The 12,244-nt window shown below is 40.9% G+C and overlaps 1 protein-coding gene across 3 annotated transcripts in view; it reads right to left on the bottom strand.

Moving 5' to 3' along the window:
* The window catches only part of LOC125463524 (uncharacterized), a 413,194-nt gene that overhangs the window by 4,519 nt on the left and 396,431 nt on the right, over positions 1–12,244 (bottom strand). For 2 of the 3 annotated variants that reach the window (XM_059653820.1, XM_059653822.1), the window contains 2 exons: positions 11,358–11,520; positions 8,610–8,692 (listed from right to left, as the gene is read on the bottom strand). In XM_059653820.1, the coding sequence (XP_059509803.1) occupies positions 8,610–8,692; positions 11,358–11,520 (246 nt within the window). Of the gene's footprint in view, positions 1–4,056; positions 4,121–8,609; positions 8,693–11,357; positions 11,521–12,244 lie in introns of all 3 variants that reach the window. The other variant, XM_059653821.1, reaches the window with a different exon arrangement.

Below are 12,244 nucleotides of genomic sequence, written 5' to 3'. Positions count from 1 at the left end.
GGATAAAGTAGTAGATGCATGTACATTTAAAAGACATTTAGACAGATGCTTGAACAGGAAAAGTTTACAAGGAAATAGATCAAATGCAGGTAAGTGGGACTAGTTTAGTTTGGGAAACTTGGTCAACGTGGATGATTTGGATTGAAGGATCTGTTTCTGTGCTGTTTGACTTTAAGAAGTGAGCAGGAGAGGACTAAAAGGCTTGGATAGACAGGCAGGCCTGCCTGCAGCAAGATAAACAGGCAGAGCTACATCATGAACTACACAGTGGCACTCTTGAGGGGAAAGAAAGTGAGTAGGATTGGTGAGTATTTCTAGTCTTTAATGATAAAGTAAAGTCTTTAGATCTCCAGTGCTCTTCCTCTCTTTCTCTTAAGAAGAACTTGATTAAGTAGGAGATTCATACTGATGACTTTTAAAAATAAAAATTATTACAGTAGAGTGTAAAGAAAAGAATCTGAACCAATTAACTCATAAATTAAAATCAGTACATAGAACATAACAGCACAGTACAGGCCCTTCGGCACACAATGTTGTGGCGACCTGTCATACCGATCTGAAGCCCAAGTACGTAGCAATGGTCGGACAAGCTGCGTGATGCTGCTGCAGCACATAGAAGCTGCGGGACACCAAGGTAATCCATGTTAAAGTGTTTGCAGCTCGAGGAACTTCAGATTAGAGTTGAAGAGCTAGAGCCTGAGCTGCAGACACTGCACCACATCAGGACATGTGCCCTGGACATTTTGCCTCAGAGGTAGTTATACCACTCAGACCAGGTAACTCACATTTGTCTGTAATTAGGGATAGGAGGGTGTTACTGCAGTTGGGGCTGGCGTGGGACCCCAGTGGGTTTCATTTGAGGAGCTTCGTCACCTGCATTTGTTCAAATGTTACAAGGTTCTTGCAAGCTGTATGGATGAGAGTCGGAATTGTAGGAAGGTTGAGATAACTGACCATGTGGTACAGGAAGTCATTCAAGTTGAGGGGAAGGAATTAGGAATGTAATGATGGTTGAGGTCAGTATAATTAAGGGATAGATACTGCTCTTTGCAGCTGACAGCTGGAAGGTTACATCAACTGCCAGTTCCTCAGTTTAGGGCATCTTCTCAATGCTGGAGATTAACTTGGGTGTGAGAGGGGCAAGATCTGGTTGTTGTGTACTTTTTGGTACCAATAACATTGATAAGATTAGAAAAGTTGATTCTGCTGAAAGAATTTGAACAGTTAGGAGCTAAATTATGAAGTAGACCCTTGAAAGTAACAAATCTCTGGGCTCCTACCTAAATGATTTTATTTACCCTGTTCCAGTTTTAGCGTAAATGAGTTAAAGGCATGGCTGGAAAGTTCATGTAGGTGGAGTAGGTTTCAGTTCATGGGGCATTGGCACCAGTACTGGAGTAGAAGGGAATGGCTCTGTAACAGGAGGAAAGGACAGTGGTGTAACTTTGGAACTGGCTGGAATAAATCTGATGGTAAAGATGATCTCTGATCAGAAGATGTAGAATCCATAGGGCGAAGGTAAAGAATTAACTGGGCAAGACGAGACTGGTGGGAACAGTCTATAGGTCAGGCTTCCTAATAGTAGCTATAAAGGGAGAACAGACAATTGATCAGGAGACAATGTAAATATGTGAAAAAGCAGTAACATTAATGATGGGTGACTTTAATCTTTACTACATTGGCAAAATTGGTAGAGGTAGTCACAAAGAAGAATTCAGAGTGAATTCAGGACAGTTTCCTAGAAAACGATGTTGTAGATCCAACCCGGGGGCAGGCTACTTTGAATCTGGTGATGTGTAATGAGACAAGTTTAATAAATGGCTTCAGAGGAAAAGATCCTCTAGAAAGTCGTGTCTAAAACATGGTAGAATATAGCATTCAATTTAAAAGGGAGAAACTTGGGTCAGACACAACTGTGTTAAACTTAAATAGGGACAATTACATAGGAACTAGATAGGGTAGGGTGAGAAATCACAGCAGCTGGAGTGTACTGGGAGAAGAGTTTAGCTGTAAAGACAGTTGAGGAACAATGGTAGATGTTTAAAAAGAATGTTCATGGCTCATAGTGGAGATGGGAAAGAAGGGTTAATCATAGTTAACCAGAGAAGTTAAGGGTACCATCAGCTGGAAAGAAAAAGAATATATAATGTGGCAAAGATTACTGGTAAGCCTACTTCTGATTCTACACCTCATGAACACATCATTCCAGCTAAAAGGATTCACTTTCAAATCGCCTGGTTGAAATCAAACTAGTTGAACTTCCAGATCTGTAAAATGATGGCTGAGAAGCAAGTTTAATATTAATCAATTTAAGAAAAACACTGATGGTGAAGTGTACTCATTTAAGATAGATTAGTAAAGAAGATAAATATTTCCTAACATTACTCACAATGGCAGCAAACGTTTTGTCGCAATGATCAACAGGGGACCTGATGCAAGATAAAGTTTTGCCAATGACTCAATTAAATCTCAATTCTGAAACCTGAACCTTCTCCCAAAGAATCAGAATGACATTTCAACTTCTGGCAGCGATGACCCTTGGTCAATATCAGGTGAGATTGCCTCTTTATAATCAATTGCATTCAATAAATTTGTACTCAAATTTGGGATTGCTCAAACTGTAATGAGGGGATGAGAATTAAACAGAGTAGAATTCAACCCACAAATTTTCAGGATAACCTTGTACTTCATAGCATTACCAGTCTGCCAGCTGATTTGATTAGGTTGTTTAAGCATAATATCACAAATAATATTTATAAAACTCAGGTATGGTTAAAAAAAGCTGACAACTCCACCTTTAGGTGGAAGCAGACTATGCGAATTTTGAATATGTAAACTAGCTAGGCAGCAATCAAAACATTACTTAAGCTGCAGTTTTGTGGTAAATGCCAATGAATTATACAACATAAATGCAAACAAAAGCAAAACAGTGGATGCTGGAAATCTGAAACAAACTGAAAATGCTGGAGAATCTCAGCCCATCTGGCAGCATTTGTAGACAGAGAAACAGAGTTAATGTTTCGAGGCCGATATAACTCTCATTCAGAATTAATGGCGAGCAGTCATATTGGACTTAAAACGTTAATTCTGTTTCTCTTTCCACAGATGCTATCATACCCACTACGTTTCTCCAACATTTGTTGCTTGTAATGTGAATGGAAATCCTCCATTGATAAACTAGCCAATACTCAGCAAAGTGGAACATGCACTTTTGTGTCCCTGGTTGAGAGAGTAGGACAATTAATTTTGTAGCACAGCATTGGACAAGCATGCACAAACCAAACAATAACATTAATATTCATACACCTATGGTGTGAAACAACTGTGCCACTGCATTGCACTTTTGCCAAACCAATTGGAAAGAGACAACATACAAAGTCAACATAAAAGGAACAAAGACCAGGTGAACATACTAAATTTCCAATGCTGTTGTTAGGTCACAATAGCCAAAAGTCTTTTGTTGACCTATCTTCAGACCAATGGAACAAGAGTCAGCCATTTGCACCTCAAGCTTATTTTGCCATTCAATCATCAAACCATGGCTGATTTGTATCCTAATTCTATTCCTGGATCCATGGTCTTCAAAATATTTAGTCCAAACATTTATTGATCATGGATTTAAAAATTATTAATTGACCTGGCATCTACTACTTTTTTTGGGAGAGAGATTCATAGAGTAGAAACTTATTTGAAAAACATTGCAATAAAAATCAGAAAAGACACTTCTACTTAAAGATTCCCACAATAATTTTTCCACGAGTTAATCCACTGCACAAGCTGCAGCACTCTTCATTTTGGATCAGGTCATTTATTAAGACAGATTGGTATGGTTGTTGTGCAAACATTAAGCAGGCTTTACATGAATTTTGATTTTATGGCTTATCTTACTCTTTGAAAATATGCATGCAGAAACAGCAATAACAGGTTTAATTCCATAAAGGCCAGATTAGAGTCCAGGACACAAACCCAGACAGATACCAGTGCATGTCCATACATGAAAAAGCCCAAATCCCAAAGTGACATGCCTTCACTCAGTGACAATAACCAATGGTTTACCTAAAGGGAAGGTGTCAATCATCAAGCAGCTCTAGCTGTCCCATGCCAGCGCTTTACTCACAGACTAAAGGATGAAGAAGAGGAGCAAAATGAAATAAGGTTAGAAAGCAAAGCATCACTATTACCTATGAACCACAGACTAATATTTCTGGTTGAATACTACTCAGTATTAAGTAGTTCTTCGAGAGGAAATCTATGAAAAGTAATTGACACAGACTAGTGTGTTGTGTGGTGCTTCCATGCAAGCTGATCTGAGTGACTTTATTCAATTTCTTCACAAGCAAAGTAGTTACATTTTACAAACAAACATCACAAAGTCAAATCAATTTTTCCCTTGTACTCTCTTCTGTGATTTTACATCTCAGATGTGGCCAGAGTTGAATCATTGATAACTTCAACGTACAGATCTCAGAATGGGGAAATACCAATATTTTTGACTTTGCTCAATGCCTTTAGAAGACACACCATACATATAAAATTTTAATCTTTAATGATTTTCTATTGTAATTTTGTGTTTGGAAGAAAATCTGCCAGCTGCCTCTCAAAATGTGGACCAGCTGCTTTTCTATTTTCCAAACGCAGTTCCATCAGTGGCTATTGTTAATTGAATCCTAACATAACTCCTGCTTAAATTTTCCTTTCTCTTCTCAGATGCTGCCATGTAACATCTGTTATTCCCTACATGGGGCAAGTGTGTTCTTTGCAGTATTTAGAAGGAGCCATTTTCAGAAACATGCATGTCACTTTTTAAAATTTTACTTTTAAAATTATAAAAGGTATGTCCTACATGCCCATATTGGGGTGGGGCAGGGAGTCAGCACCTTCAATTTGTAAGATGGAAGGAGGAGAAAGTTGTCAAAGAGGACTGGCACTTTTACATCAAATAAGGCACTGCTTGTAATACAAGATAACAAAGTGTGGATCTGGATGAACACAGCAGGGCAAGCAGCATCTCAGGAGCACAAAAGCTGATGTTTCGGGCCGAGACCCTTCATCAGAGAGGGGGATGGGGTGAGGGTTCTGGAATAAATAGGGAGAGAGGGGGAGGTGGACCGAAGATGGAGAGAAGATAGGTGGAGAGGAGAGTATAGGTGGGGAGGTAGGGAGGGGATAGGTCAGTCCAGGGAAGACGGACAGGTCAAGGAGGTGGGATGTGGTTAGTAGGTAGGAAATGGAGGTGCGGCTTGGGGTGGGAGGAAGGGATGGGTGAGAGGAAGTACAGGTTAGGGATCTGGATGGGAGTTTGCTCGCTGAGCTGGGAAGGTTAGTTTTCAGACGTTTTGTCACCATTCTAGGTAACATCATCAGTGAGCCTCCGACGAAGCGCTGGTGTTATGTCCTGCTTTCTATTTATCTGGTTAGGTTTCCTGGGGTTGGTGATGTCATTTCCTGCAATGGTGATGTCATTTCCTGTTCTTTTTCTCAGAGGATGGTAGATTGATTTGGAGCCAATGTGTTTGTTGATGGAGTTCCGGTTGGAATGCCATGCTTCTAGGGATTCTCGTGCGTGTCTCTGTTTGGCTTGTCCTAGGATGGATGTGTTGTCCCAATCAAAGTGGTGTCCTTCCTTATCTGTATGTAAGGATACGAGTGATAGTGGGTCATGTCGTTTTGTGGCTAGTTGATGTTCATGTATCCTGGTGGCTAGCTTTCTGCCAGTTTGTCCAATGTAGTGTTTGTCACAGTTCTTGCAAGTTATTTTGTAGATGACGTTCGTTTTGCTTGTTGTCTGTATAGGGTCTTTTAAGTTCATTAGCTGCTGTTTTAGCGTGTTGGTGGGTTTGTGGGCTATCCTAATGCCAAGAGGTCAGAGTAGTCTGGCAGTCATTTTGGAAATGTCTTTGATGTAGGGGAGAGTGGTGATGGTTTCTGGGCACGTTTTGTCTGTTTGTTCGGGTTTATTGCTGAGAAATCGGCGGACTGTGTTCATAGGGTACCCATTCTTTTTGAATACACTGTATACGTGATTTTCTTCTGCTCTGCGTAGTTCCTCTGTGCTGCAGTGTGTGGTGGCTCGTTGGAATAATGTTCTAATGCAGCTTTGTTTGTGGGTGTTGGGATGGTTGCTCCTGTAGTTCAGTATTTGGTCCGTATGTGTTGTTTTCCTGTAGACGCTGGTTTGAAGTTCCCCATTGGCTGTTCGCTCTACGGTGACATCTAGGAATGGCAGTTTGTTGTTATTTTCCTCCTCTTTTGTGAATGTTATGCCAGTAAAGGGTATTATTGATGATCTTGAAGGTTTCCTCTAATTTGTTTTGTTTAGTGATGACAAAGGTGTCATCCACATGGCGGACCCAAAGTTTGGGTTGGATGATTGGCAGAGCTGTTTGTTCGAGTCTCTGCGTTACTGCCTCTGCTAAGAACCCTGATATCGGAGATCCCATGGGTGTACCGTTGGTTTGTCTGTAGGTTTTGTTATTGAAAGTGAAGTGGGTGGTGACTTTCCATATTAAGCAGAGGTTCACCTGCACATCTGCCAATGTGGTATACTGTATCCATTGTACCCGGTGTGGCTTCCTCTACATTGGGGAAACCAAGCAGAGGCTTGGGGACTGCTTTGCAGAGCACCTCCGCTCGGTTCGCAATAAACAACTGCACCTCCCATTCTTTAGATGACGCGTCCATCATGGGCCTCCTACAGTGCCACAATGATGCCACCCGAAGGTTGCAGGAACAGCAACTCATTCCGCTTGGGAACTCTGCAGCCCAATGGTATCAATGTGGACTTCACCAGCTTCAAAATCTCCCCTCCCCCCATCGCATCCCAAAACCAGCCCAGTTCGTCCCCTCCCCCCACTGCACCACACAACCAGCCCAGCTCTTCCTCTCCCCCCACTGCATCCCAAAACCAGTCCAGCCTGTCTCTGCCTCCCTAACCTGTTCTTCCTCTCACCCATCCCTTCCTCCCTCCCCAAGCCGCACCTCCATTTCCTACCCACTAACCTCATCCCACCTCCTTGACCTGTCCGTCTTCCCTGGACTGACCTATCCCCTCCCTACCTCCTCACCTATACTCTCCTCTCCACCTGTCTTCTTTTCTCTCCATCTTTGGTCCGCCTCCCCCTCTCTCCCTATTTATTCCAGAACCCTCACTCGATCCCCCTCTCTGATGAAGGGTCTAGGCCCGAAACGTCAGCTTTTGTGCTCTTGGCCTGCTGTGTTCATCCAGCTTCACACTTTATTATCTTGGATTCTCCAGCATCTGCAGTTCCCATTATCACTGCTTATAATACAGGAAGTTGGCGAGATTTTCATTTTCACATCAGCAGGCTTTATCAGTTGAGGCTCCTTTACATTCGGTGTATTATTAAAACTTATATGAAACTAACATGAATTTTAAGTAGACAAAAATCATAACTGGTCATTGTTGTAATTTGCCTGGATCTCTAGAATTATTTTGATTTGAACTCAACATTCTAACTCCAAGATCAGCTTAGCATTGGAACAGTTTAGTATAATGTGCATTTATTTAAAAATGAAACAAATAAATGATACACAGCTTGACTTGGTAGCTTACCTTATGATGAAGTACCTAAAAATGTGAACGCAAGTAACTCAAAAACCCATAAGACAAATCTTTAATACTGGGTTGCTTTATCTAAGCTATGTACCAAGCCAAGGCAAATTTTGTTTCACAACACTGGTTGAGATCACGTATATGCGCATATGCAAGAGCTGGAAATTTTTTTTTGATGGCAGAAAGGTTAACCCTCCATATTCTAAACCCTTCTATCTAAACCAGAGTCCTTTGCTGTTCTTCCAAAGCTGATGACTAAAGTTGCGGAATGCTTTCCATAAATGCCTGCAGAACTCAAAATCTTGCCCAAACGGATATTTCCATGTGAAAGGCTGATGTTCACCTATTGTCAGTAGACTAATTTACAACAGGTGTTAAGACACAGAGTCCAATCCCATTCTGCACTCAATACCTGTGACAATGCACTTTCCAGGAAATTCAGTGATGACCCCATAACTGAGAATCTCAGCTAATTTTCTAAAATCATGCCCTACATAGGTATGGTAAATGATATTTTCAACACCCTTTCAGCTTCTTTCATAAACTAAGCCAACAGGATAGTTGCATGAATACGTCACTGCTACAGGTGGTTTCTTGTGCACTATTTGGAAATTGTGCTGACGGTGAAGTGACTATAGTCTCTGCTATACCTACATCCAGGGTAAAAGAACTTAGCAGAAACCACACAAAGCACCTAATTTAGTTCTGTTTCGCACTTTGAGCATATTTATTATTTTAGATGAGGTAGCACACAAGGAAGAGTTTAGTTTTTCAGGTCAATGTGTGAAAGGTAAAACTAATAAATAAATCATTATGCTCACAGAATTTAACATGCAGAAATTTCTTCCTTTCCATGGGGAGTATACCTGCATGGTGGAGACTAAGTGCCTTAATTGGAAAAATGAAAGGGTGTCTTAATAGAACACATATCTTATTCAGGATATACACATTAGTACTTGACATTTGTGGCATTACTGCAGTTTAGCCTGAAGGAGAAAGAATGTTTACCAGATATGTCAAACAATCAAGAGCTTACCTTTGACCTCTGTGTTCGATCTGCTCGTTTCGCTGCAGCTGCCATCTTTAGGATATCTGGATTGCTTTTTGATTTCATTATATCTGAGGAAAAAACATTACGTTTTTAAAAAATTGATCTTGACCCAAAACTTAATCTTAAGGCGCAAGTTCAAAAACACTTTTATACATTGAATTGTCATTTCCAATAACAGCTCACAACCAATTTCACTTTTCAGTCAAAACGATGCCAGTGAGAGTCTAATTTTTAAAATTCATTCATGGAATGCGGACTTCACTGGCTGGACATTTATTGCTGGTCACTGGTTGCCCTTGAGAATGTGGTGGCAAGCTACCTTTTTGAATTGCCGCAGTCCACGTGCTGTAGGCTGATCCACAATTCCCTTAGAAAGGGAATTCCAGGATTTTGACCCAGTGAGTGAAGAAATGGTGAAGAAAGTCAAGATGGTAACTTGCAGATGGTGGCGTTCCCATCTATCTGCTGTCTTTGTCGTTCTATAGATGGAAGTGGTCATGGGTTGAAAGGTGTTGCTAAAGATCTTAGGTAAATTTCTGCAATGTATTTTGCAGATACTGCAACTAACTGAGCACTGGTTATAGGGGGAGTGAATTCTTGTGTATGTGGTGCCAATTTAGTGGCTACTTTGAAATTGACGTAGTCAAGCTCAACTGTTGTTGGAGTTGCACACATGCCAGGCAAGTGGGGAGTACTCCATCACACTCCTGACTTGGACTTTCAGATAGTGGAAAGTCTTTGGGAAGTCAGAAAATTAGTTACTCACTGGGGTATTCCTAGCCTGCGATCTGCTCGAGCAGCCACTGTGTTTATGTGGTGAGTCTAGTTGAGTTTTGGGTCAATGGTAACCCCCAGGATGTGGTTATCAAGGGTCAGTGGTTGGATTGTCTCTTATTGGTGATGGTCATTGCCCAGCAGATGTTACTTACCACCTACCGGCCAAAGCCTGAATATTGTACAGATCTTGTTGCATTTGAAGATGGACTGCAACAATATCTGAGCAGTCATGAATGCTGCTGAACATCATGCAAACATCTCCATGCTGAAAGGGAAGACTATTAATGAAGCAGCACAAGATGGCTGGGCCTAAGACACTACCCTGAGGAACTTCTGCAGAGATGTCCTGGAATGGAGATAATTGACTCAAATAGCCACAACCATTTTCCTATTTGCCACGTATGACTCTAACCATTGGAGAGTTTGTCCTGATACTCGCTGATTCCTGTTTTGCTAGGCATCCTTGAAGGCCCTCTCAGTTGAATGCAGCCTAAATATGAAAGGCTGTCCCACTCCCCCCACCTCTGAAATTCAGCACTTTTGTCCATGTTTGAAGCAAGGCTGTAATGAGGTCAGGAATGAGTGATTCTGGCTGAACCCAAACTGGTGTTAGTGAGTAGTTTCTGCTGATAGCAATGTTGGTGACACCCTCCATCACTTTACTGATGATCAACTGTTGACTAATGGAGCGGTAAATGGCCAAGTTGGATTTGTCCTGCTTTTCACATTAAGGACAAATCTGGGCAGAAATCATACCATAACAAAATCACAGAAGTGTTTAGCTGCCTTCTGCATCATTTCAGCCCAACATGCCTGCACCAGCTTGTGAGCATCATTACCTGTCAATCTCCTACTTCCCCCAACACCAGTGGCGCCCCCCCCACATACTCTTGCAAATCATTCTTATCCAAATCATCATCCAATGCCTCTTGAATGCCTTAAGACATTAAGCTTGACAATCACTGTCTTAGTATTGAAGCACTCTAGAACATTAAGAAACATTAAATTTTCTTTCTTAGCAGTATACATCTATGCAGGAGCTAGTGTACTAACAGTAGTAGTATTTTAAATATAGTACTCCCATGAATATCATTTCATCAAGTTGAATTAATTTCATTCTAACTTGCTGTGATAACAAATTCGTAACTAAACTCCCCACACCTGATAATTTCTGCTTCTTTTCTTGAAGGTGCTGATGTATGTTAGAATAAGGCTTAGATAACAAAGTGTGAAGCTGGATGAACACAGCAGACCAAGCAGCATCTCAGAAGCACAAAAACTTTTAGCTGTGTTCATCCAGCTTCACACTTTGTTATCTTGGATTCTCCAGCATCTGCAGTTCTCATTATCACGATTAGAATAAGGCTTAATTTGGTCTGGCAGCCCACTCATGTGTAAGTTCAGGCTTGTGGGTTAACAGGGTATTTGTTTAGGAGGTACACCCTGCCCTTGACAGCACAAATCTCCAGATAACAGAAGAGACTAAATGAAGCACTTCCTCTTCTTCAGCACTCCTGACTGCTGATCAAAACTACTCAGCCCCACACTCAACTCAAACTTCTTTTCTGTCAGTACAAATGGGACAAAATCTAGACCCTTCCTGGTTCGCACTCAAAACAAATTGGAAAATGTGAGATCAGCTGGAATCTGAGAAAGCTTAATTGAAATGAAGTTAGGCGTAATGCATAGCCCAGACCATATAATAGATCCAGAAGAAACTCTTCAGCCTGCGTCAGTTCATCTTTTCGGAATAAGAAAAACTTATTTTCCCATTCCAGTGATTGCTCAAATGAATCCACTGCTCTGGTCCAAACCATTTTTTGTAACGGTTAAATACCTCAGTCACCCCACAATATCAACAAAGGCCAAAGAGACTGTTATTCCCAATATCAAAAGCATATTCTGTGTAAAACCAGTTATATTATACTAGTTATATTTAATTTCAATTTGCTGTACCGTATCTGCTGTGCTCGGTTTCATCCATCGGCTGCTCTCCCAATGCTTCATGTGCCAGCTGCAGCTGCTCTTTTAATCTGTTTACATCGCGCTCTGATTTAGCTTTTACGATACTTAGCTCTGTGTAAATGTCCTTATACTTGTCTGTAGCATATTTCTTATCCTGAAGAAACAAATGTGCAGAGTACAAACAGATTACACTGTGAATAACAGAACGCAATTGTCTTGATCTTTGACAGTAACGACTTCCAGGCTGCTCATCACTTGGTCTTGCCTTTGGCATGTCACCTCCAAATTACTAATGGTCACTAGTCACCACAATTCCCATCTCATACTCTAATGTATACCGTTAGTTTAGACATCTGCGATCACCTTTGACTTGACCAAGGAAAACTGCTCATGCTTCTCCATTTTCCTCCTGCTCCAGGAAGATTTTGAAAACAAGGACAAGCCCACATTCCTCAAATACCAAATGCACCACTGATCCAACTTCCTGCACTGTTTATCATCAAACTATTCCCATTGCACAGCAATAATTAAATCTCATTTGTTGGAAAATATATTTAGCTTGTACCATGGATTTGAAATACTTCTGGATAAATATCAGACTACTCCCATTACTGGTGAAGGAAGGTAATTTTTTGCTTAAACCGATGTCAAATTTAGGGTTCAACAAATACGTGTATTTCTTCAGTTGACAGTGACAAGGTTGGATCCAACACATTTTTAAGTTGTTAAAAACTTCAAAAACTGATTATTGCTGGGATTTTCAAGAATAAATGCAAATCTGCTATGCACATGATGTGCCAACCTGTCTAGTTCTGTGCTGTAATTATGGTATGATTCGCAGATGTATCCACTTAATTTACACTGTTGCTTTAACATTC

Source organism: Stegostoma tigrinum, chromosome 22, assembly GCF_030684315.1.
Source record: "Stegostoma tigrinum isolate sSteTig4 chromosome 22, sSteTig4.hap1, whole genome shotgun sequence".
Lineage (NCBI taxonomy): Eukaryota > Metazoa > Chordata > Chondrichthyes > Orectolobiformes > Stegostomatidae > Stegostoma > Stegostoma tigrinum.
This window is presented reverse-complemented; position numbering and strand designations above follow the sequence as displayed.